Source organism: Pistacia vera, unplaced genomic scaffold, assembly GCF_008641045.1.
Source record: "Pistacia vera cultivar Batoury unplaced genomic scaffold, PisVer_v2 Contig225, whole genome shotgun sequence".
NCBI lineage: Eukaryota > Viridiplantae > Streptophyta > Magnoliopsida > Sapindales > Anacardiaceae > Pistacia > Pistacia vera.
Window position 1 is genome coordinate 405399 of NW_022196030.1, and position 27731 is coordinate 433129.

Here is a 27731-nt window from a genome sequence, read left to right on the forward strand (position 1 = left end):
AGTTTATAATAATATCGACTTGATTATTAATGTGTTATGCTACTTTTTAAGAAAAGGATCATCAATAGAGCGAGAAACGGAACAATTTCTGTCATCTACTTTCGTGGCTGATGCGGAAACTCAAGTGTTGTCAAATGATGTTGTTACTACCCAGGTATGTGTTATGTATGTTGTATAGTTGTAATTGGCTTAAGTTTTCTATAACGTGTGCTAAATTGTGGTTGTTAAACAATGACGGTTGTCCACTGGTTTGGTTCAGAATCTCGCAAGACAAAGTAATTTTTGTACTGGATAAGAGTTTGTAAATGATGAACATGTCTCGTTGGGAGACGTTTGATATTGTTGACAGGTTATAGAACTGTATTTGGTAGAAATTATTCATGCTTTGGTTAATTTCTACCGAATGCAGTTAGGTTGTATGGTAATTCAGTTGTTTTGTTTTTAGTATTGTGGTCATTGGTTGTGTATGAGTAGGCTATCTGTTGTAGGGTTGTGAATTCATGATAATGACCTTAATGTAACTTATTATGAATGTTTTCAGTATATATTATTGTCGCATTACAGACTCCGGTTGTAGATGGAATTTTGTTTATGCATTTCATTTGAGATTTGAATTTAGAGTAGTTGAGATATGTATAAACAAAAGGCAAATCTATTTATAAACAAAAGGCAATCTTTATTAAGAACATCAGCCCAAATCAATCTATTTATAAACAAAAGGCAAATATAATCTTCGTACATAAAGCTTAGTATTTGAAGTACACATAATGACAATTAACATTCATAGTGCGTTCCCCAAGAATGTTGACAAGGAGGAGGCTATTGAGAAACTCTTCATCATGGTGTAGGGGGTGGAGGTTAACTGGAGGAGGAGAACGTTGTTGAGAAATTCTTCATCATGCTGAAAATTTCGGTCATGCGTTTCCCAATGATGTCAACTGTTTCTTCTATTCTTGATGCGGACAAGTTGAAATTACTTTGCAATTGATCATGTTGTTCTTGCATTTTCCTCTCAATACGTGAAAAAACACTCCTCTTGAAACTTTTCCATCCGCTCAAATCTGTTTATTATTTCATCTAAAGTATGAGAAGACATATCTTCTACATTCTGAGATTATCCAGGTTCAATACTCGTTCTTCTTCTTTTGCGCACATAGACTTGTCCTTCATTTACCCTTTCGGGAACACTGACACCTTCTTGAACCGTTGCATCTCCCTCCATTTCATCCCTAATCACAAACCATTCTCCTGCTATATTCTTTTTAATCAAACCCATTTTACACAATGTCACATCCCCTAACACATTATTTGGAGAAAACTTAATCTTATTTGCTTCATCATTAGGGGTGATCTGAATACCCAACTTCTCACATATTAACGTAACAAGGATCCCCCAATATATTTCTCATTTTTTTGCTTGAACCTCTCCCAACTTCTTAATCAATAACTTCGTTGAATTTACTTGCCTCCCTGCTATTGCTGCTTCCATGAACATTAAATCTTTAACCGTCACATTTCCATCTGTCTCTTTCCTAGCATTAAATGTGTAAGTTAGATATCTGTGAAATACTCTCATAGCAGGATTCTTTTAACTTTGTAGATTTACACCTATGTGGATGATAAATCCCTATCCTAAAAACATTCATTCAAGCTTGTTTGGAATCCCACGTTCTAGATACGTTATCTAAACCTTCAAAATCAAATCCTATCCAAGTTGCTAAATCTTGTGGTCTCACTACAAAGTTCTAATTCTTTAATCTAAAAAACATTATATATGTCGGAAACTCATCAGTATCTGTCTCCACAACTTCCAAACTACCAAAAAACTCAAAGATCAAATGTTTATATCCATCATATATAATACTCACCAATCGGTCTCATTTCAAATTATGAATCCAACCATTCATTTCATCACCTAAACCCAAACTTGTTATAAGTCCTAAATTCAAACTTCTTCCAAGGCAAATATCTCTTTCGACACCTCCTCGTATTGCTTTTTATGTCACAAGTCTCAAAATTAGATTGCAGATGATGATGTGCCTTCATAAGGAATGGTTGTATTTTTTGCTCTCACCATTTTCTACTTTCTTCTCAAACCTGCATACATAAAAAATTCATCATCATAATCAGTCATAATTTAAAAAGTTTGAAAGATGCAAAAGTGTCAATAAGAACATGAATCTCGACAGAAACAGGGACAACTAGTGACAAATTGCCTTCAGTGTACATTATTTCATATTACCGTTATCAAATTAGACAAAATCATCAATGTATGTAGCAGTCTTTTAACAGCATCTCAAATGCTAAAACGCAAGCCCAAATGGGATGGAAGAGTTGAGTTGACCCTGAAAAACTGAGAGATCTCATCCCATTGCACAACCCAAGTGGTAGAGTCATTGTCACTTACCCATATTAGCTTGTAAATTACAAAGTAAGTCCTGACATAGTAAACTCAAAACTCTTAAACTAGGTATACAGCTTAGATTTATAGCAAATTCAATATTTCTACATAAAAAATGATTATTTCAACAGATTCAAACTGATTATATTGATTAAGGACCACATACTTGATGGAAAACTTAAATGAGACTTGAAAGCCTAGATGCCAATTAATGGGATCCTTACATGTAACAGATAGAAGTCAAATACTGATAGAAGAATAAACTACATAACAATTGTCCATGTCAGATATGATTTAGCAAATAGTCGTGTATGGAGATTATACTGCAAAGTGAAATCCATAGCTTGCTAGGTTCCACTCGGTTTACCAAACAGATTGTTATATAAAACCTAATAGTAAACTTTGTTAAACACAATTTAAAGAATACTAAAGTCCATCGCAACTTTCAATCTGAAACCACTTCAAGCATTATTAGATCCAGAATCAATTCAAAGAGTATTTCACAACAAATGAATTTTCAAGTTGTTGCATAAAATATTTCAATTGAAAAAGAATGAGAATAAGCTGGTGGGTGTGGTGGAACTGGAGCTGGGTTGCTTTGTCCTTCGTGGGTCCTGCTCATCTGATCATAGATGTTTATAGGCAAGTTGCAAATCAGAAGCAATGAATCAGTAGGCCTTTGCTTGAAAAGAGTCTGATGGGTATTCTATGTTTATGCCCACTCAGGATAACCGGCCTTATTTTTAACATGAATCTAATTATAAGGTAGGGAAAGTGGGGAAGTAGGAGTTTGAAAACAGACTTCTGTAACTGCAAGCACACCCAGAAAAGTAAGAAACAGAAACGACTATGAAATAGTATGGGAAAAAAAATCTGAAGAGAGCCTATTTTCAACAATATTCCAATTCTCATGCACACCGCAAAATTATAAGATCCTCATGCATGGTTGTGTTAATGTATTTGAGTCATGCCCTAATGCTAATAGAGTGCAATAGCAACTGAAAGTAATGGTTGTTAGAAGAGAAAAGTCGAGATTCATGTGTTTGGAAATGAGAATTGAACCTTTTCATTTTAGTTAGCAGTTTTTGGGTTTTTAGTAAGTTATTAGAACAGAAGTTGCAAAAGAGAACCTTCTCTTATGTTAACAGTAATGGTCTTGTTGCTCTTTCAACTCTGCATTTATGTTTGCAGATTTATGTTTGTGTTGTGTTTCTTGAGAGCAATGAATATCATGTTTCCATTGGAGAAATGCAAGCCTAGGACCAAGAAATTGGCTTTGGTGATCACTGTGAAGGTAATATTTAAGGGTGTTCAATGAGGGGAGCCGACTCGGCTCCGCTCGACTCGAGTACGGCTCGCCTCGTCTGCAATCGAGCCGACTCGACTGGATTCGTGAGAGAGAATGAGCCTAGTTCGAGCCTGCCTCAGCTCGGCTCGATTGGCTCGCAAGTTGAGTTAGGCTCGAATTATTAGGGGGGTTTTAGGGATTTTTTTAAAGTATGGGGATTAAACTAAAATTTTCAATGAAAAAAGTTTGAAAAAAAAACAAAAAAAAAACCCCGATGTTAAAATCCCTAAAAACGTGACTAAAACCCATTTGCCAGCAAATCCAAACCAAATCAGACTGAAAACAAGATAAAGATGGGAGGAAGGGGAGAGCAGTCAAAACCAAACAAATCAAGCAAAGTGTTGTTCAAATTTGGTAAACAAGTCAAGATGCCGTTGGGGTTTGGTGTGTTGCCATTTTGCTTCTCTGTGAGATCCCTCTTTTGTCTTCTCACTAGGGAACCTTGTTGGTGGTTGGTGCTGGTGATGGCACTGTTTTTGGGTGGGTTGTGTGATTTGTTTTTGGTTTTTTCTTTTTTGTTGGTGGTTGGAAGGTGGGACATGCGGCTTTGTTGGTGAGTGCTCTGGGATTATGTTTTTTTTGTTGGTTGTGTCATGTGGTGGTGTGGTTCTCTTCAAGGAAGAAGGAGGCAAGGCTTGAAGGCTACTGGACTTTTTGTTCTTGGAGTGTTTGCAGCAGATGGGTGCTTAGCAGGTGGCTGGTGTTAGAGGTCTAGTGTGTTACTTCTCTGTTGGCTGGTCTGCTGATGGTTCCCGATTTTCGTTCAGCTGGTGTGGCTGTGAGAGTGTTTCATGTGGTTTTGAGATGTTGGGGGTTGGGTTCTCTGCATATTTTAAACCCCAATAAAAATGAACAGATGGCAAGCGGCTCCGTCAGTACTTCTCTATCTGTGTATTTTGTTTCTTACAAATGTTTTTTTTTTTAAACTGTCTCATCCTCTTTTTCTTTCTTTGCTATTGGGTCCCTCATTCTCTCTCTCTTTCTCTATATCTGTGTATTTTGTTTCTTAGGAATTTTTTTTTGAAACTTTCTCATCCTCTTTCTCTTTCTTTACTCTTCTTTTATTTGAAACAGTAAAGATTTTGAGAATTAAACAATTACAATAAGATTTCTTTAAATCACAACTTAAAAGGAAAGGAAAATTCGGTGACAAACTTGAAAAAATCACAGTTTAAAGGAAAATAAGAAAAAGGGTAGACACTAAACAAAACAAAAAAAATAAGAAGAAAGAAAAACAAAAAAAATTGCAGTTTATAAGAAAGAAAAAAATAATTAAAGGAGAATAAGAAAAAGGGCAAACACCCAAAAAAAAAAATGTATTTTCTAGAGCTGGCTCGCGAGCCGGCTCGAAATATCCTATAATCTCTTACGAGCCAAGCTGAGTCATAGAATATATGGCTCGGCTGGACTCGAGCTCGGCTCATTTCTTAATCCTATTTCACGAGCCGAGCTCGTTAAGCCTAAAACTCGGCTCGACTCGGCTCGTGAACACCCCTAGTAATATTTACCTTGGATAAGGTTGATAGAGGTTTATTTGAATACTTAATTAAAAAGGGAATCTCTTATGCTGGAATTATAAACTGCCCATAGGAAGGAAACCTAAAGTTCAATTTTATTGGCATGTCTGACGGAAGTAGCAACTTTTAAGGAAAGTTTCTAGGTTAGAGAATGGATTGTGCTCGACTTGCCAGTTAAAATCTAAAACATAGCAAAAAGTAATTAACACAAGTTTCACAATTGCAAAAATTGTGAACATTCCACACAAACCATTTCACACCTCAAGTTAACCAAAACACTTCTATTTATCAATCAGACAAACCAGTCCCACCAAATTGACTAGATTTCTTTTTATCAACTCAATTCAAGAAATCACAACACAAATAATATTCGACCCCAGCTCCATTCAACACAAATTTCATATCCAACACACTTCAGTATAAACGTACTACAAAAAGTCACTCTCATAACCAACCAACAAAATCTTTTCATTCATCCAACATAAAAAAAAAAAAAAATAAAAAAAAAAAAATGAGAAACCGAAGTGACTAATTACCTTACAATAATAATGGCAGATGAGGAACTTGAAGAAGAATCACAGCAAATGAGGAACTTCGATGAAGAAGAAGAGCGCGACAGATAAGAACCTCGAAGAAGAAGAAGAGTGCAGATGAGGAATAAAGACGAAGAAGAAGAGCAGAGATGGGGAATGAAGGCGAAGAAGAAGCGACTTCTGCTTCTGTGTTTTAATTTTAAAATTCCCCCAAATTTGTGTTTTGACCTAATTTTTTTTTTTTTTTATTTACAGTATGGACGGGCGTCCGTTATATGTGGACGCCCATCCAAAAATAATGGATGACCGTTCATAGGTTATGGACGGACGTCCACATATAATGGATGACCGTTCATAGGTTATGGACGGGTGTCCATTGTATGTGGACGCCTGTCCATTATTTTTGTTAATGTGTTTTTTTCATTTACTGATGAACGGGCGTCCATATTATGTAGACTCCCGTCCATAGTAACTGGACTCCCGTCCATATAATATGGACAGGAGTCTATCGTAAGTAAACAATCGTCCATAGTTGATGAACAACCGTTCACTCGCAAAATATTTGGTAATGAAATACGTGGCTGGTCTGAGTCACGGGACACGTAATTCGGTGAAAGAATTCGGTATATAGTCTCGGTGTTCGTAGCATTATTGATACCGTTATATGGTGTGCAGGTAAATTTAAGGGTAAAAGCATCAGGACAGTCATCCATCGACTCCTTTTCGTGACGGTTGTGTATTGGATTTGGCAGGAAAGAAACCTACCGTTATTCAAAGGCATGTTTCAGAACCACCAGTGGAATTGAACATCATATTATTGGGGTGGTGAGGCTCAGATTGCTTAGCCTTAGATTTAAGGATAATGTTGGGGTCCAAGGATTTATGTAGAAGTGGGGTCTCCCTAGTTGTTGCTTAGCGAAGAGGCCTAGAGGGAGTGACTGATTTTTTGCTATGTTTTAGTTAGTGATTGGCAGGGGAGGAGTGTTGATGGGTGAAGATTACCTAGTATTAAAATTCAATGAAAACTTCAAACTAAGTCTAACTCGATTTCTCAAATAAAAATCATGGGATCATCATTTATTCATATTGTTATTATTACATGTTAAGTTAATCAAAAAGAACCCTGACAAAAGATTGATGGTAAAAGGGAAATTGTTATTTCCGATCCTAAAAGAGGAGAAAATTGTAAATTGAAATGAAAGGATTATAAAATATAAACACGGTACTATGGGAAGATGAAATGGTAGGGTTGACCCAGTTGTTGAATTGCGGTGCCATTGCCAACACATCAACAACTCCCAGACAGAGACACGTACTATTTACACGCTTTTTGCTTGGCTTTCTTAGGTATTAAAATCATCCATATTTATTATTTAATTTCAATGAGTTTTTTTACTTTTTATAACGCAGGCAGTCTCTCGACAGCACCCATTTTCATTTCAAAACCCGCAAAAAACTGCAAGTAACACCCGGTCACAACATCATCGCCATCTCCCAACTCTTAGATCCAACCCTTTTTTCTTCTTTCTTATTCACATTCTTTATGTTTCTTTCATTGATGAATCAATATTGGATTATTGTTTGATTGAATGGAGAGGTGGAATAAGAATTGTAATGGGTATATTTGTGATTATCAAGACAAGAATTATATTCACCACCCTGTTTCAAAGTTCGATACGCTTGTTGGCATCGCCATCAAATACGGAGTTGAGGTAATTTCATTTTTATGCCTTCACAATCAAAATCAAACAGCTTGGAAATTGATTGATGTTCATTTTTCTGTACATGGGTTTGATTTTGATTGAGCCAGTTATTGGATGAACTTGCAAGTTTTTTTCTGTTTTATGTATGTGTACTGGCATTGCCATTTATATCTTGTACAGCTTTTTTATATCTTGTTTGTGAATGGTTTTAGGTAGCGGATATTAAGAAGATAAATGGGTTGTCTACGGATCTTCAAATGTTTGGTCTCAACTCCCTTCAGATTCCATTGCCCGGGAAGCATCCTCCTTCATCTTCTTTGTCAAACGGCCGTGAAAATCCACGGTATGTGTTTGCTTCTTTTACTCTCAATTCTTTACAATACAGTCAATTTGTTTTTTTTTTTTTTTTTAAATAATAATAATAATCTGATGATATTGATACTTTCTGGATCGTATTAGGTGGATATTCTTAGCGTGTATATGTACTATTATATTATTTGGTCCTCCCTCCCTTTTCTTTATAAGGCTTTAACCTTTAGGCATTCAAACTTTATGCAAATGAATGGGATTGAGTATATTTAAGCTTAAAAAAAAAAAAAAGCGATAATCATGGCATCCCATGTCTTGTGTTTCTTAGTAATCAACACTACCTATAGTTGGTATTCTTGTGATTTTAAGAATCATCTTATGACTATTGTCATGTTACCCTGTACTTTTAATTTATGTGGAGTACATTCGGAGAAGTTATTAATTTGTGTATGCCATACAAATGAATGTACACTATCTTTATGGTTTTAGATTTGAATTAGAATTCAAATGTTGAAGAGATGTGTGTATGAAGGGCGGGGACTGTAGCAGAAGACTGCTGTTGCCTTTTTCTGATGTTGTAAAAACTGAAGATGATGGTGGCAGGAGAATCAAATTGATGTGGATAATGTTAGAGGACAGGCGCATGTTGTATTTTATAGAGGCAGTATGGAGGCTGATTACAAATGGGGTTGTGGGAACTGTTATGTGAAGCTGATACTGAATCACATTTGTGGAAAGATGGGGATTACGAAATGTACTTTCTGGACAATTCTTTTGTGATTGCACAAAAATATTAGGAAATTGAATGTCTATGCTTCGAACACTATCCTTAAATTATACCTTCAACATTTGAGATAAGTATCTTGTTTGTGTTTCCAATTACATTTCTCATAGTATGATTTACAAATGAAATTTTTTGCAGGCGAATCTCTTGTGGCCAGACCTCACAACAGCAAGCACAGCTAGATCCATTTGATTCATTCCAGTCACTTAGACTGAAGTTGTCTCCCGAAAGAAAGGTCACGCCAGCCATGAGCTCTTTACAAGGTTACTATGGACTTAAACCGACAGTTCAAAGACCCATATCAGAAGGTTTTGAGATGATGGTTTACAAGAATGGAGAAGCTCGAAATTTTGAGGATTGTCATTTACTCAAATCCTTCCCAACTTCTAATTCACCATTGGACAATAATAGAAGATCTAAAAGCTATGTAAATCTAGCTGACCCTGATGAAACGGATGATTACATTAATGTTGCAGATGTTAGAAAAAGTGAACCTGATAAAAGGATTAAGAAACTGGTAAGGAGGCGTCAAAAATCTGAAGTCAACTTCGCTTCTCACACCCCGGAAATGGTGTTGAAGGAGGAAGACAGTAGCGCAGATGGGATTCCAGCGATTACAGGAAAGAGTTTAGCCCCAAGACCCAAATCCGTGAACCGAGCTGCATTGGTAGCAGAGGCTGCGAAAACTGGGTTGAGTCCTGTACCTTTTACATTGGGAGATTGTCTTCCGGGTGACCAACTTTCTGGAGTAAGGAAGTCATCAAGTACATCAAATTTACAGGATCAAACATCCATCTGGCCTACTTCAAAATGGGATCTACAGGCTCTTTCAACTGTGGCCATCGCAAAACCAATTTTGGATGGATTGCCAAACCCTATAAGTGGTCGAAGAAACAAAACTGCACTCGATTAATTTTCAAAAATTCAATTGTTAATGTTGATCCTCATTTTGTCAGGCCTCTAATTCACAATATTTTTAGCTGGTATAGTAAAATAGAGAAAGAGTAGACAAGAGAACAGAAAGTCTAATAGATTACCTGGTTATATATAAAAAAAAATTTACATATACAATTTAGTGAATTTACTGTTTGTTTCACATTATAATTCGTTACTTTTCTCTTCATAATAATATATGGAACTGAAAGTGGTAACTGGTACTGGTATTATCCTCCCCAAATGTGTCACTTGAAGCCTTTCCACTGGCCGAGACATTTGAGAGTCCAATAGGTCATAGAGACAGAATCCATACCTGCTAATGCTATGTGATCAGATTTGTATCCATAATTTCTGATACAATTGCTGTTGACAAACTAAAGTAGAGGATTTTGGTGCTTGAAGTTTGAGCTGTAATACTTTGTTTAACTCTATCTAAAACAGCATTTTTACTGCAGTTCTGTATTAATAAATTGTGCACCGACCAGCTCCAGAATTCTGAGTTCTGCAATAACGACTTTGCGATGAGATATAAACCAGATCTTCAAATTCAAACTTCCTTCATCATTCACATGGAGATAAAGTGCTGACTGCCAAGTTAATAACAGATATTATAATCATCTCATGCAGCATATAAATTCTTTTTCTTCTTTTAATAGGTGATAACCAACAGTTTCCATGGACTAAATTTCCGAGAGGATGACAACATTCATGAATAAGAGTGTATTCCAAAGTAATGGATTCAAGAGACATAATAATCATACATTTTGAACTCCATTCAAACAATTTAAACTGAAAACAAAAATTATAATCCATGCGCAACTCAAATTAAATTGAAGATGGTACTAAAGCTTATCAGAGCATTATACCAACCCTCAATAAATATATAAATATGTGAAATTAAAGCTTTTCCAGTGAAAAAATATGGAAAGATGGATTTTCCAAACCGCATAAAGTTATTTCTTACAAATTAAAAAAAAAAAAAAAAAAAATTGTTATTCTCAGATATGAAAACCACATCTATATTATTTTGGAAGGATTACTTTAGAGACATATTTTTGATAAAACTATATCTATTTTAAAATGACATTTGTAAAAAGATCATTGCCTCAGCATAAAGTCCATGTCAAAGATTTACCTCCAGATATCGATGTAGTTTGTCTTCCAGGAAATCCAGACTTTATTCTTCAATGGAAAACCAGATAAAAACACAATGAATTAAGAAACGTCAGCTTTTGTGATATGCCCAAACCTGTAACAATATCATGTTCAGTTACCTCACTGTTCTAGAACTGAAAGTTCAATTACGAAATAGAAGAGATGAATCAGCAATATTAGTGTAAGAGTAAAAATTTTAATTTCCTGGTCTCATAATATGCTTCAAGAAACTTGAAAATAAATCAACCTTGCCGCAAAACTGATTTACAAGGAGGAAAAAAGTCAACAGAAAAAAGAAAGAACCTCTTCTTCCTATCAGTTCAACTTATTCAGGTCAACAGATGTCTCTTGATTCAACCGAGAAAACACTCAACTCTTAAACAAGAGAGAGAAAGAAGAAATATTTGAATAGTAGAAGACAACAAATGGATCACTTACTTTACTTCAGCTCATTATCATGCTAACAATGATCAGCTTTGAAGATGCATGAATTCAGTCAGAATTTTACATTCCTACTATGAGTGGCAATACCCTGTCAAATACAGCCTAGAATGCAGAATCCATCCTTTGAACTTAAATGTTAGGATTTCTATATACTTTATTATAATGCATTAAAGTAGATCACTGACCACTATGAATGTATACACACTTCAAAACAAACAAAGTAAGTTTTCTTCAGTATTTATCATGCAAATTTCTCACTACTCGGTAAACAAAGACTAGAGAAATTAAATTACATAAGACACTGCTTACTTCACTCACCTTATCACAATATTTTCCTAACATTTCACCAGTTCTCCACAGTATTAATATAGAAAAAAAAAAAAAAAAAAAAAAAAAACCTTAGCCCTCTAAAAATAATTAGCGCTTTCTGGTGGTCATTGGATTCAATTAGCGTTGAAATATAGAAAGAAGTTCATAACGTACTTTACCAAAATAAACCCAAAGGAAATAGGTCTTCTAAAACCTAAATTAGGAAAGAAACTTCAAATCTGACTCAATACAGATACCTCCTAGTATAGTAGAAACAGAATTATCCTTATAAATTTGAGCTCAACATTATATTTCAATACACAAGAGAAATTATATATAATAATCATCAAAGACTATTCCAAGATAGATTCCCAATTTTATAAACACAAACACATTAAATATAACCTGAAGTATCTAAATCGCTCCCATCACATCCGGCAGAAGTTGTCTTTTATCTTTATGTACCTCATTACAAAAGCACTAGAAAAATTTCAACTGTTACTTAGGGTGCATTGGCCATAGATCATATAAAAGCCTCAACAACATTTTCTTCTCCTATGTTTCACAACATAAAGTTCACTCTCTGACACATTTCTTTCTCTTTTCTCTTCTTTATGCTCCAGCTTCATGCTTTCTTTTTCTTTTGCTTTCTCCACCCTACTTAACTGCCTATGCTATTTACTTATCTTTTCACTTGTACAAAAACATCTTTCAGATTCTGAATGCAACCATTTTTTTTCTTCTGCATACAACTATATTACTGCTAATACCTAAAAATCTTCATCCTTCTCTCATAAGGCCAGCTGAACATGGGACACCCCAGAATTTAATACAAATAGATGAACATTTTTCATCCTTAATGATTTCTCTAGATGGCATTCGAGTGAACTCAATCTGCAGAATTAAAACCATATCTCTGTTTACAATATATTTATCCTTTATGTTTCTGCTAAAATAAACAAAACTTTAGGATGGGAGCCACGATTTGGCAATTAGAGCCATTTCAGAGGCTGTGATCTCTACTATCCCAAAGTGCAACACCTAATAAGGACCAAAAGAAATAAAAAAGTAATAAAGGGGACAAAGATTGAATGTGAAGAAATTCTGATCATGCTTTGCTTGACAGCTGCTGAGCGTTTAGGAACAGGAAAGAAACACAAGGAAAAAAGAAATACATTAAAAAACAAATGAGAGAACAGTAATATGCTATTTTTCCAATGGAACTAACAAGTAAAACACAAAAATCATTCTTCTAATAAGAAATGAGTGCAGAAGACATTAACAATGACAATTCTATCAACAGTAGGTGGACTAGAAACCAAGCCTCCCTTCTTCACATCTTAGATTATCCTAAGATCCTAACATGAAAAACTTAGTGCAGTCCTAAAAGGAAATAGCTTTACAAGTCAAGCTTTTTACTTCAACATTGACACCAAGTATGATTAGAAAAAGAAAAAAAAAGAGCACACAAATCCACCCTAAATAACTTAAAGCTTAGTTCCTTCATGTCACTGAACACATACACAGACACCACTCTCAATAAAGCAAACTACATGCAATTCCCACTACCAGAGAAATAAGTTTTTAACTGACAAAAAGAAAAGATAGGATTCAATAGGTCTTGAAAGCACTCACTAATTTTTGGAAAAAAGACTCATGCATACTCCAATGCTTGGGAAGCTTCAAGAAATTTACTTGATGACTAAAAAGAAATCTATTAAAGTAAAATCTCACTTTAAGGTGAATTGTGTACATTGAACAGTACTGTGCTGCTTGGGTGTTAATAATCTAGTGGAAAAAGGAGTTCTTGAACATGATTTGTGCATATACAAAGAACCTCAAGGTTAACATTCAAGTTCAATGGTAGCCTCTTCTATTTAAATCTAAAACAATGAGCAATTTCTCTACAAATAACATTTCTGGGTCTCAACAATGTTGCCATCCAAATATAGATTCCATTAAAAGAATATGGAAATTAAAAATTTCTAACTTTCTCACAAATGACAATAAATAAAAATAAAAAAAATCTGCAGTCAATTGTTTGACAGTAGATCCCCTCAATTCCAACCAGCAAGTCATACAGTGCAACCCAATGAATATCTAATGTCAATTCTATTTCCAGTTCCCTACCTCCATAAGAATAAAGATAGCAATTTCGCTAACCGCAAAAGGTTTGAACATTAAACCTAACCCACCCCTACCTAATGCCATGGTTATATATATATATATATACGGATTAGTATGCCATAATTCCATTTTTATGAAGACCAAGTTTACAAGCTTTTTATAACCTTGTTGGCAATCCACAATCCAATTATTCCACAAAGAACTTACAAACTACATAGTGGTATGCAACTTTGAACACAACTCCCCCATAAATGGCGTCAATGCTGCTTATCAACAATGTCCCGCTAATTCCCTAATTATTAACATAAAATTATTTCGCTGCAAGAGCCTTGACAAAGAACATAAAATTGTGAAGTTGTAAAAACGTGATGGTAACACGTACATATTAGGCATCAAACAAATCAACTTTGATAGAGATTTGTGATGCCACAGTTTCCTTGGCAATCTCAATTATCCATTTACTAAAAAGAAACGTAAAGCACTATCCGCTGGCTGACGAAATGCAATTTGACACATCCCAACAAAAGGATTTGATGAGTTTGACAAGAAAGAAATAGACCATAGTGGTAGCTCTACAGTATTAGAACATGTACATCAGTGGGATTTAAAATGCAGCTGATCCAGGTCAAAAACCTTGGCCAAATGACCTAAATCCTGATGGCCCAATTCTTAAGCCCAGAATATGCAAGGCAGATTTATGCTCAAAACATCACATGTACATTAAACCCTTTTTTCTCAATTTTTAACAACATATTTCCCAGTAAAAAGGTTGTCACTAATAAAATTCCTCAATAGAATAAAACTGGAATGAACTTCTATACAAAGCAGAAATTACTGAATAAGAAGGAAAGCTATTAACACCGTTCAGGTTATGCGCATGAGAAACTGACACCCATTCAGATGTATGATAGATGAATACTTCAGATATTAAAAACTTTAATTGTAAGTTCATTCTTGTACAGAGTACCTATCATAAGTTCTTTCATAGACAAGATCAGAAAGCACAACATACATTACCGAATGAATTATACAAGTACATATAAATCTAGATGCAACAACAAACTTGAAGAGAAATTTGCAATTAGATAACGAAACTAAGTCAGACTACAACAAAGAAAAGAAGATTCCAAGGACGGAAAAACTGACAACAATATCTAATTTCAATGGTGGCAAGTAACCATGAAGGTCACTGCCCCAGTTCAATTCAACATAAGCATAGGACATAGCGAGCACAAACATGAAAAAGAATAATCAGTGGAGAGAAAGACAAATACAAATCTCCTTCATCCTATGAATATGCAACTAAGACAAGTTTTAAAAAGAGGAAAACACTGAATTCTTGATGGCAAGCACAAGAACTAGAAAAGGATTCATGTTGCAAAACCAAAATTATATTAATTAAAATTTAAAAATGAGTTAGATGCAGCCATAACGTTATGCCTCAGAAAACAGGAAGAGATGACATGGCATAATATTTTCACATTCTAAACAACGCCAATTTTAACAAACCAAGGATAAAACCATCAGTTTTGCCTACCTACATGCAGTAAAGCACAACTATCATCTACCTGAACTCAAAAGGAACCCATGATCACCACTTCACACCCAATGCCAATTATAGAAGAGAACAGATCACAAATTGCAACTGGGTAAAGAAGCCCCCACATTATTCTAACATCCAATTATAAGTAACTGTTACAAAATGCTGAAGCTAGCAGCCAAAAACAATGCATTAGGTAGTATCTTCAATTTCTTTGTACCAATAACACTACTGAATTGAATTCCTTGGTGCAATTCCCAATTCATAACATGTCCAAGGTACTGATCTTCAGGGCAACCAACCAAGTCACATATACGAAAGTGTTTAGACCCAATCTACTTCGAGCAGAACAACTCCCTACAAAGAGGGTACAAATGGTGCAAAATTAAATTACATATCATATTCTTATCTTCACAAGTCCAAACTTATAGTAGCATGATATGACTCAGGTTTAATTAAAATTCAAAGGAAAAAGAAGATAAAGAGTGAAAAAGACCAGATAATTAAAGTATTTCTAGGTCTAAGAAACCTGGAAGAACTACGAACCAAGCGGCACTACATCTATTGTCACTCTTTCCCATTGCCTCCATCAACATAAGCTGACAGAAAATCTAGAGCTGACCTACTAACAATGGGATAGTAAGTCAGAGTAGGGCTAAAACAGTGTCACACTCACAGAAACATCACATCTGTCAAGCCAATTCCCAATCAACAAGCACGACATAAACCACCCGATCAAACAGTTATTTTTATCTGTTCAAACTGAGAAAAGATAACACCTCTAAACTTTTCTGTACTTTAACCGAGGGGGAGAATACTCGGATGCAGTAATGGGAATACCACAACCATACCCCAGTGGGAAATTAACCGCCTTGACACCAAAACTATGCATTGCCTACAGGTTAAGGAATAAGCAACCTTGGTAATCATTCTTTCAAGTCTTCAATTTTTAGTTTCATTATTTGGGTCATTTTATTTATTTATTAATTTTAGATGTCTAAAAGGAGGGAGGTTACTCTAGTGCAGTATGGATATCTTCTTTTACACCCATATGACTAATCACAAGAGAAGTGCTATGACCTGCTACTGTTTTGATGATGAAGTTCTCCATTGAATTGATATTTTATATTTCAATGGCTCTGTAAATAGGAAGTGCATTGCCTATAAATGGGAGAACACAGCTCTCTTAGAGAAAATTGTGAAAAATCACATACAACCTCTATATAAACTATTTTTAAAGTCCATAGTAGTAAAAATTGTGGGTAATTTTTTCCTTCTAAAATTCTTTGATTGGTTTATTTTTTCCATAGGAGTCACTAAAAGATTGTATTTGTATTAGTAAAGGAAAAAAAAGAAACACACTAGTTGATCAGTTATTCACTAAAGAAGCCAGTTCACCTAAGACAATTGGTTTAATTAATGGCAGTGATTTGAAACGTAATCTTGTGTAATACCAATCAGACCTTAAACCGGTCACATAAACTGATAAAATAGCTCTAATTTCATTCGAAAAATCCACCTCAAACACTAATCCACCTAATCCTTCAACACCAAATTCCAGAGCTAATTTCCAATTATAGTTTACATTTTGGAGACTAAAACATTGTTGTGTCGATTGGGCATACCAGACTCTTCCTTAAAGCTATATGCAAGAGTTGGACAACATTAATATACACAAAACTGAGTAATGCCACAGACTCTAATAATTAACGGACGAGAAATTATCATCTAAAAAACATTAATGATCATAATCTGTGCATACAATGCTCTCTAGGCTTCTGCATTCTAAAGGGAAGTAGAAAAGACTGGAATGAGCTTGCACTCATTCTATCACTAGAACATGCTAAGTACGCATATTGCAAGAAATGAACTAAGCAAGAGATAAATAGATTAATTAGAGACTAATGAATGTATCACCAATTCATCAAAACTCAAAAATGTCACTTGAGAAACAAATTTCTTTATGTAGGGTATTCAGTATAATTACAAGAGATAAGAAACAGGTGTACTAACCAAGTCAGAAACATGAGCCTACACTTGGAAGCATATGTTCCCTGGATACATTTGTCAGGAAAAATTACATATACACAGTCCTGCCAAGAGTCTCCATAAGCTCTAACACTGCCTTCAAGCTGTAAATGGTTTTGTTCACAAGATGAACCCCCCTTTTGAGAAGAATATAATGTAAGTTTGTAACTTGTCTCACAATCCACACACTGAAAATTGGAACAGAAAATAATATTTGATCAGGAGAGGGGTGAAGAAGAGAGAGTATTATACTGAGTAATCCCAATATTACATTGTGTAAACTTTCACTTCAATCTTGAAATTCAAATATTCTGGCACAATCAAAATTAGCTGTATGGAGATGAGAACTCACCTTAAGCACTTAAGAAGGGTTTAGGTTCATTCCTAAGCTGGTCTCCAGCAATTAAGCGCTGACATGTCTGGCCTACATGGCAACATCTGGGAAACACTGTGACCTGGGGTAATACAACCAAAAAGTCATTTGGTAGTATAGCGGGAGCCCAATTGCTCAAATTTTATTAGATCACTTTTGACGAAAACAATTTAGCTTTCCTTTAGGTGAGGTCACCTGGTATTGGAGGTGCAGCTGGTAAATTGTTCGTGGCAGATAGCTGAAAACCCATATTATTTGTGGGTGGTCTTTCAACAGGTGGCCGAAAGTAACCTGTAACCAAAAAAAAAAATTTAACACTTCAGGGTACTAACTAAAATCATATATTAGAAGTATAAGATTAATAAAAATTGCCCATGAAAACGATGAAAATTGTGGATAAAAATAAATAAAAAATAAAAAGCTCGTAACAGAACCTATTCATGGACACAAGCACGGAAGTGAACAAGACAAACTGATACACATATTCCCAGAAAACCAACTAGAGAAAGCATATTTCACATTGTTTCAGGAACCTTTTTGACCACCTCTGAAATGTTAGATTCCAAGCTCATATTATACTCCAAGCTTTAAGAAAAGCTAAAACTTTGAAACACAACTTGTGCAAATGGTTTTGTAATTCATGAACATGATTTCTAATCAATTCCAGCAACTAAATTTTTTAATGTCTCAAAGGCTCTCCAATAGATCAGATCAACCAGCTGTTCACAGAAGAACTACAAGTGCAAGAGCAAAACCAAAAACTTAAGCCAACAATAGAAGTTCTGTCCATGACAACAATTCAAGGCCATATAACAACAGGTAACTTAGAACCAATGATCAAATAATGATACAAGTCAATGTCATTCAATGAGCTAAACTATAGGCAAATAGTCTCTACTGAAGAAGAAGAAAAATAAATGAAGTTTGGCCCCCACAGAGCCACTGGTTTCTATCAAGTGCATTACAATTTAATATGTTTTAGCAAATCTCAGCATTGAAAACCCAATATTACAAATTAGGAAAAATATCAGCAGCTCACCTTCTTGGACAAATGTTGGTCCTGATTGAGGGGGAGTTCTCCTCCCACCCATCCACACACCATGCTGACTCTCTGTATTAAATTCACCTGATGGCATCCTCCACTGTTCATCACCAACGTATCGCCTTTGGTTATCAGGGTGTGATGGCATTGCATATGGGCGGGGGTAATGCTGATGAGGATGTTGCTGAATCCCTGGCTTTGTAAATGAGAAATGATTGGAAGGGGTTTGAGGCAGGGCAGGATGTAGAGGTCTTTGCACAAATGGTGCATTACCTTGCTGAAATTGCTGGTTTGGTTGAGAAGCTTGGGGATTTAAATATATATCATTATGACCATATTCCAACTGCCTTGAAGAATTATATCCAGAAGGTTCTCGAGAACTGCACATTCCTGTTGGTACAAAGCAAGGTGATTGCTGTGTAAATAATTCATTTTTCACAGGAGCATCAATATGACCACCATGAGGAGTATTTCCAGACATTTGGACAATTTGATTACCCTGCAAACAAAATGAATAGCTACAATGACATACCTATACATCCATAAGTAAAAACTAAAAAGAAAAAAGAAAAGAGCTGCAAGTCTTACACTGGGTGTGTTGCAATATTCTCGAGGAACAGGTGGTTGATATGCCAACTGAGGTGAAGACTGAACTGATGACTGAGGTGGCAGTAACGGTTGAGACACTAATGAAGGTTGTGATTGTACCATTGATGATTGTGGTACCATAGATGGTGGCGGCCCCAAAGGAGGAGGAGGTGGTGGTGGTGGCTGTGATGGAAGAGGAGGTGGTGGCGGTGGAGGTGAAGGAGAAGACATTGGAGGAGGTGGTGGTGGTGGTGATGGAGGCAAGGGCGGGAGTGGAGGAGGAGAATCTGGAGGCAATGGAGGAGAACCCTCAGGTAAAGGGGGTAACTCACTGAAATTATTTGAAACCGACTCCAAGATCCTATCCGAGCCATGTTGTGATTCTATTTCAAAAGAATCATTTCCATCCTTTGGATGACCAGAAACATCTTCCATTTCAAGCTCCCCTTCCACATCCTCCAAGATACAATGACGCCTATCATTGGGAGTAACAGTGCATGTTTCTGACTCTCCTGAAGCACGTGTTTGCTCTATTGGCGATGTATCACCAACTTCTTTATATGTACTGCTTGGAAGATCATCTTCTTCATCATCCTCAAACACATGGGAAGATAGAAAGCCAGGCAACTGAAATGTAGCATTACTGATAAAATGCACACATGAAAGCAAACATATTTGAAAGTTAGATCCATTCAGAAACATTACAAACTGAGAAACAAATAAGTGTTGAAACATGCATTGTTTCAATTTCAAATGTAAATGTATCATAAAGTAAAAATAGAAAAGAAAAGAGATAAAAAGGTTCACACCTGCCATACTCATCAACAAGCATGCCTTCCATTTCTCTTATCGGATCATCTATAGCACGCTCAGCTCGAGATGGTCGCCTAAGGGAAAACCCAGAAGTTGACTCATCATTTGAAACTCCAATGTCATCCATGCATTTCCGCAAAAGAGATTCAGGCAAAATTTTTCTCTCAAGCCACAAGCGTAAAACCTGATGAAAGGTAAAAGATAAATCTATCTTAAGCTTAGATGGAGGATTTCCAACTATCATAAATTTATAAGAGTTGATATTACCTTGAGACATTGACGACGATTTTCACGAGCCCCATTTCCAGGTGGAGCAGCACCACCAAGAAGTCGTGGCAATGCAGATTGAACGACAGGAATATATGAAGCTCCAGCAATGCCTACACATGGATTACATCACAAACCTCTAAATAGGTCAATAAAAGGATGCCTATTCATTCATTCAATCAAAATAATGAATATTTCTTTCTATTAAGTAAATAAAATTCATAAATTTGAGAAATAACCATAATATAACATTCTGTGACACTGAAATTCTGAACTGGGGTCAATATGAAATTCAATTAATATATGTAGAGTAGGCAATAATTATTTACATGAAAAAAATATCTCTTAGTGCAGTTATACATTTAGTTCACGCACGCACGAAAAGAGTGGGGGGGAGAGAGAGAGAGAGAGAGAGAGATACCTTTTTGATTATGTGAACACTGAGTGATTGAGTCCACAAGAAAGAATAAGTCCACTTTACGATGATAACTAGGCTCGCTTTCCAACTTCCGGATAAGAAGTTCCACAACCTACACAAAATCATGTAATTGAAAAATCGCCTTCAGAGTGCAAGACGACTCATAATCCCATAGATCACAAGAAATATCTCATTTCTGACAACGAAGTAACCTTGTCAACAGCTTATTTAGTTATTTAGCTTACCTCATTAGCAATACCATACTTGGCACAATCAATGGCAAGACGAGTTGCACGTCCAATACTTTCTTTAGTCCTTGACAAAGTTTCTATCATTCCTTCAAATGCATCACGAGCAACAGCTGCCTCAGTACCACCACTCAATGAGCCTCCACCAGCTCTGTGACCTGAACTAACTCTTCTTTCCTCGATTTCTTCAGAATCTAGTTGACTACGGGTCGCTGACAGATGACCATGAGTTGATGGAGAAGCTAAACTGGTGCGATTATTAAATCCCTGTATATCTGCCTGTACCACATTGTTGGTGCCAGACAAAAAAGGCTGAACAGAAGAGGGGCTAGGGCTCCTCCCCTGGACCTCAGCAACTGAAGTAAAGGCAGCATTAGGATTTCCAAACGAAAACTGTTGCAAGTGAGCTTGTTTCCTTTTTGCCTGAGCAGCTGCAATAAGATGTTTCATGGACATAACAGAGTCTGGAGTCTTGGAATCAAAGAATGAACTGCTTCTATCTTCTCTACTAGACTCCATTCTGTGATTATGATAAAATATATATAAGAACAGAACTTATAAACATAAAGACACTAAAATACAAAGATTGACACGACAGAGAGTTAGATCATGCATACATTTCGATGGGCAGGGAACTGTGATCTATTACAGTTTCTGTCAAAAGAGCACGGTCATTCATACGTGAAGCTGCTTTTGGAGTGGTTTTTGGTCGATCTCCAGAAGAGGCTGCCCTATTTCTTTGACTAGCAACTTGATTTTGAAGAGAGTTTATGCTATCAGAAGCAAGAACCAAACCCTTACCAGACATTGCCTGAACTTTTTTCTGAGTACTAGGACCAGAACTTTTAGTGACCGCAGGTTTTGAGGCTTTATGCTGTTCTGCAGTTGTCCTGGTAGTGGAAACCAAGTGAGGAGACCTTTTAGGGGAAACCAATATTGCTTTAGCCTCCTTCAATGGTAATTGCTCAGATTCTGCTATCCCAGGACTGTGTGCAACATGAGAATCAGGCATCCTTTCTGATTTTTCTGGTTGGGAAGGTGACACAGACTCATTATGTATTTGCAATAAGGATTCCTTTGGCATATTCTCAATTCCAACAGAATCTTTAGCACTAGCATTCTGCTGAGCATTAACATTAATCTCATGATGTGCAGAACTTTTAGAATTATCAGAAACAGATGAAGGAGTTTTCACATTTCTGGCAGATCCTCCATGAACTGGAGTTTTGGGTTCTTCATCATCATCCTCATCAAACAGGCAAACAGCTCTCCGTCTTTTGAGTGACTGTGGCACTGGAGGTTTAACATTGTTAAAACATGACACATCATTCTTCATTTCATGAGAATTTTTCCCCATTTTATCATCAGAATTGAGAGTAGCAGAATCAGACATAGCCTCCAAAGCCCGCCTACGGCGCTTTGTTAAAGGCAGCACAGCTTCATCACCAGAAACATCAGATTCAACTTTACTTTTACATGTTTGAGCTTGCAACGCCAAAACCATTTCAGTCTTCACATGGGATGAGGACCGTTTTAAGTCAGAATGTTTAAATGCTTTGTTGTCATCAGCATTAGAACTTGAAAAACCACTCTTCACACTTTTAGAAAGAGATGCCTTGACAGCATCATCTTTCAAATCTACAGCCTTAGACTTTTTGGCAGGATGTAAAATGTCATTTGTTCCCAACTTAACCTTCCCAGCTGTCCCAGGTTGGGAACATTTTTTATTTCCACAAGCCTCATCCTTGGAATTAGCAACAGTGTCATCATCTGATACTTTCAAGCTTCTTTTTGATTTAAGCACATCTTTAGTTATTTTTCCACCACCAACATCCATATCTGACTTCAAAGCAACAGAAGAATATTCCATCATGCTACTATCAGATGCAATTTTCATTTTTATTGTGTCTTTAAATTGCTCACCAGAATGAGGGAGATCAACACTATTACCAGAACAATCATCCTTCAGTGATGTTACAGCAGAGCTACCTCTTTGTCCTTCAACTACAACCTCACATCTCTTCTTTGACCCAGAAGCCATTTTCTTCAACTTGTGACCATTTGCAAATACCTTCTGTCCTTTAACAGGGTGCTTAACCCGGTCAATATCTTCTTTTTTATCACCAGAAATTTCCTCCTTTACATTAGAAACACTATCTGAAGCAGATGTGGATAATTCATCTTTTGATTGCGGCCCATTAGATATTTTCATCTTTTTCTCAGATGACATAACCGGAGATGAAATGTCATCTGCTGGATTACATGAAATTGAAGGCTTTATATCCTCACTGTCAGTTTCTCCTCGACTATTTGAGCAGGGCTCCAACTTAGAACCAAAATCACCTATTTCTTCCTTTTTTGATTCTCCATTAGGTATGGCAGAACCTGCCCCATCCTTCAAGTCAGCATCTGCCCCATCCACAGAGGCGGCCTCAGATCTCAATTCACTTGATTTTTCCTTCCCTAACTCTTCAAATGCACCACAAATTTCCTTCACTGCTTGAGCAAAGTACTTAACTGTTTTACCTTGACACCGAGCTAACAATTTACTCTTCGACTCACTGGTGAATGCCTGAATGTCAGCGGGGGCAACAAAAGCTCTGTGTTGTGGGGAAATAGGGCAAAGTGAGAAGCTGATATACAGTAGCAAACAACTTATATGATAAAAGAGAAAATCAAAGTGTTACAAAAGAATGAAAACTGAACATTTTGGTTTTCGATAATAAGAGAAACGATTGAACTAGCAAGATAAAATACAATATTTTCTTCTGAACATGAGCAGAAAATATATTATGTAGAAACAGTCCAATGCAACATGACTACCTACAAATTCATTTAAACCACTTGAAACGTATCATTTGAATCCAAAACTACCAAAAAATACAAACATACCCAAGATGATTCGATTAAACTTATTCCTGAAAGTAAAGAAAACCAACAAATAGAAGACAAAAAGCTATAGGCACTTTTAAAATTAGAAACAAAGAAAGAAAAATAACGTTAATTGCACAATATGATAACTTCTATGTTCTGCAACCAACTCCAATTACCTAGAAGCCAGCTGTAGCAAGAGACATTTGAAAAAAGTCCACTGTTGTATGTTCTTAGCTCTTAATTTTCTGGTTTTTCCTTCTTTTAATTTTCTTTTTTTAGATATTTATTTCTACACAACTCTATGTGGTGGGTTGAATGGTATAACTCTTGGTTCCTTGGCAAAAGGTAAGAAATGCAAAGCCCCCTGGATACCTCAATTCGGACTTTGGTGCACATAAAAATAAAGCTTTGGAATTTTTGAGTTAAAAATATAAAGTTGACTGCTAAATCTTCTGTACTATTGTATTCATGGCGATTGATATTTGCATGCAGACTTTGAATTTAGTAATGGTGGTGACTAACTTTCTTATTGTAGTGGTAAAAATCTAATCACGAGAATAACTTTGTGGCTAGACTATGATGTAGACATGATGGTTTTAAAATGTATTATCAAGACTGTTATAGATGCAATATTTCAAAATGGTAAGCATATCCCAACACGTGGTGTATAATTTAAATTATTAGATATAAATTTGATTTATTTCTCACAATGACTATAGAACAAATTTAATATGTAGATTAAGAAAACAAACAGAACTTAATAAAAAATTTGGAAGTTATCAACTATTCATCAGTGAAACTATAAGCCTAAAGCTCAAAAATCTAGCTTCAACAATTCTATTAAAAAGACATTATTGGAAAGAAAAATCAAGAAACAACTATAACACTTAATTTATGAGGAAAGCTCATAAAAGAATTTCAAACATAAGAAATATAAGACTTCCAACTTGGATGATTGTCTCAATATTTTTAGGCCAAGAAACTCAAGCGTATATGCACAAGCCTAAAAGACTTAAATTTACACCACCTGACTAAAGCACTACTATCCATTTAGCCCTACTATGTCATTACAACCATCTCCAGTGAGAAAAGTATATTACACAGTTAATAGGCCTCAACCACACATAGATTACAATTTAGCACAAAACAACAAATATGCTCAAAGCCAAAATACTATAAAACTAGAATAACAAATAAGCAGATGTAAGTCACTAAATCATCTGCAATTTATAATCCCAATCTAAGATAAATTAACTAACTGCCGTTTCACATGTCCAGTTTTATACCGAACTGCTAGCAATCTATAACATCAAACAAAAAATAATAATAATTCTGAATTCAAATGGCAACAAGACATTATTTATTGTAAAAATTAAAAAATGGCCTCAATTACCAATTGAAACGCTTGATATTGTTAAAAAATGAATATATGCTCCTAATCAAAATATTCACAATTTACTAGAATAGCAATGAGCAGACAGTTGAGTAGATACAACCAATGTTATTGCCATGTGTCTCACTAGTCGATAACTAGGATAGCTATCTACTATTCTCAAACAATAATGTAGCAATTGTAGGAAGCATACTCACATTTCCTGTGTTCCAAAGAATTGAACAAAATATTTCTTAGGGTCCGGAGCTCGATCCCAGTCTTCAGGTCGACTAATCTGAAAAATTCAAAACCCACCAAAGTAACTCAACTACTAACCAAATAACCATGCAACCTAAAAATCCAAACAGAGGTAAATCACTACGGTACAAAATAAAGAACTTAGACCCCGATTGAGGGTTGAAAAAAAGGCTATCACATAAAAAGGTTTGAAAGGATATCAAATCTAACTTATCAAACTGGTCAAAATTTACAGGGAAAAAGAAGCTGCAACAAAACCATTATTCTTAAGGAAATTTTCTACATCCAGATCTCACAATAAATAAAAGCCAAATAGCAAAGAAAAACTGATATGCAATCGATAGAACAATAAACATATACCAATCTCCAAATTAAATCGAAACAGACAAATAAACCTAGTTTTGTTTTGAATAATAATAAACATCTATAGAAACCACAGTTTTGTTTTCCATTATTTCAATACTAAGAACTTCAAAACTTGGTCAGGAAAAGCTCAAACCAGTCAAATATCGGAACCTACATCTATGAAGTAACTCAGAATCTGATACGTAAATGGGAACAAAACAGTATCCCACCGAACCCCACTAAAAAGTGAAATCATAATTCTACAAGAAATCAAAATTCAAACCAAAACGAATTAAAAGAATTCAGTAAGTCATTGCCAGAACAGAGAACACTTTGAAAATCTAATTTAACACCCACTCCCGAATAATTGTAAAATAGAAAAAAAAAAAATTGAGGCCAAAAAAACCCTAACACGCGCCACAGAATCACGTCCATCAAATACAGCCATCATATCAAGCAAAAAAGAAAATAAAGAAAAAGAATCAAAATTGGAGAGAAAATGACCTTGGCAGGCCAGGCAGGAAAGCCCTTGACTTTGGCGAGAACAAGATCCCCCATACTCAACTGACTCTTGGCTTTGGCCTTGTTGCCTCCCTTTTTACGACCCCCAGCCATGTCGTTTCTATCTATAAATCTATTCTACGCAACCTATATACTAATTAAGAAGAGAAAAAAGAAACAAAACCTCCAGAGGCTCCCAAACTGAAAGGACAATCGAATCGAATAGGCAGAAAGAATCGAAATCGAAAAACCTAAAATCCAGGTAATTAAGCCGGAGATTCCGCCGGCGGCGAGGAGTTCCGGCGTCGGAGAGCGCTACGGCATCGCAAAGGAAAATAGTTGATTGATAATAGAGAGCGCAGGAGGGTAGTTGAGCAAGAAATTGAGGCGGTTGACGAGAGAAAGAGAGAGAGAGATAGAGTATATCCTTGTGTGAGGGGGGGGGGTTTGTATTGTGTTGGTGTTGGTGTCGTGAATGGAGGTGGGATTTGGTAAATTGAGGGATTTGGTGTACGCGTGAGTGAATGAGTTGAGTCGCCTGCCTGTGCCTCAGTCTCCCTGTCCCTGTCGGTGTTTTCCTTTCATCAACTCATTAACTTCACGAATTTCACATTTAAATAGTATTAATATTATTCAATTTATTTATCTTAAATTATTTCTTTTTTATAATTAAAATTATGCATTTTTAAACAACAATTTTACTTCTATTACATTAATAATTAACACGACATAAGAATAGTGTATTACAATTGACCTAAAATAGTTTCAGATTACATAATTGTGTCAACATAATAATGTTATATTATGTTAACCCATCTAATAACTTACCCATTTATTTTAACAAATCTGAGAATTAATATAATTTTTTTTTTTACTTAAACACAAGGTAAAAATATATATTGTTAATATAATATCCAAAGTTTTGATACTGATAATTTTTTATTATTAAATAGGTCAAACAATTCATAGATCATAAAGGGGTTGAANAATAAGACATTATTTATTGTAAAAATTAAAAAATGGCCTCAATTACCAATTGAAACGCTTGATATTGTTAAAAAATGAATATATGCTCCTAATCAAAATATTCACAATTTACTAGAATAGCAATGAGCAGACAGTTGAGTAGATACAGCCAATGTTAATGCCATGTGTCTCACTATTTGATAACTAGGATAGCTATCTACTATTCTCAAACAATAACGCAGCAATTGTAGGAAGCATACTCACATTTCCTGTGTTCCAAAGAATTGAACAAAATATTTCTTAGGGTCCGGAGCTCGATCCCAGTCTTCAGGTCGACTAATCTGAAAAATTCAAAACCCACCAAAGTAACTCAAATGCTAACCAAATAACCATGCAACCTAAAAATCCAAACAGAGGTAAATCACTACGGTACAAAATAAAGAACTTAGACCCCGATTGAGGGTTGAAAAAAAGGCTATCACGTAAAAAGGTTTGAAAGGATATCAAATCTAACTTATCAAACTGGTCAAAA

The 27731-nt window shown here is 35.6% G+C and overlaps 2 protein-coding genes across 5 annotated transcripts; one reads left to right on the plus strand and one right to left on the minus strand.

The window, feature by feature from the left end:
- Nucleotides 1-7200: 7200 nt before the first annotated feature.
- Nucleotides 7201-9746, plus strand: LOC116130856. Its single transcript, XM_031416548.1, has 3 exons — nucleotides 7201-7511; nucleotides 7715-7845; nucleotides 8734-9746. The coding sequence occupies exons 1-3, from the start codon at nucleotides 7389-7391 to the stop codon at nucleotides 9506-9508; spliced, it is 1029 nt and encodes a 342-aa protein (XP_031272408.1). The 5' UTR covers nucleotides 7201-7388; the 3' UTR covers nucleotides 9509-9746.
- LOC116130855 (ENHANCER OF AG-4 protein 2) lies at nucleotides 9615-26687 on the minus strand. Of its 4 annotated transcripts, XR_004128139.1 has the most exons (15): nucleotides 26237-26687; nucleotides 25348-25424; nucleotides 21501-23483; nucleotides 20881-21403; nucleotides 20639-20747; nucleotides 20218-20330; nucleotides 19947-20134; nucleotides 19138-19780; nucleotides 18547-19048; nucleotides 17703-17798; nucleotides 17488-17589; nucleotides 17120-17322; nucleotides 15104-15463; nucleotides 10667-10780; nucleotides 9615-10033 (listed from the first exon to the last, which is right to left on the minus strand). XR_004128139.1 is itself a non-coding variant. In XM_031416547.1 (12 exons), exons 1-11 carry the CDS (start codon nucleotides 26345-26347, stop codon nucleotides 17519-17521), a joined length of 4416 nt encoding a protein of 1471 aa, XP_031272407.1. In that variant the 5' UTR covers nucleotides 26348-26687; the 3' UTR covers nucleotides 17045-17322; nucleotides 17488-17518. The 4 variants fall into 4 exon arrangements, 1 of the variants encoding a protein (XP_031272407.1); XR_004128137.1 differs by lacking the exon at nucleotides 15104-15463; XR_004128138.1 differs by lacking the exon at nucleotides 15104-15463 and having other exon boundaries at nucleotides 9615-10118.
- Between the last annotated feature and the right edge of the window lie 1044 nt (nucleotides 26688-27731).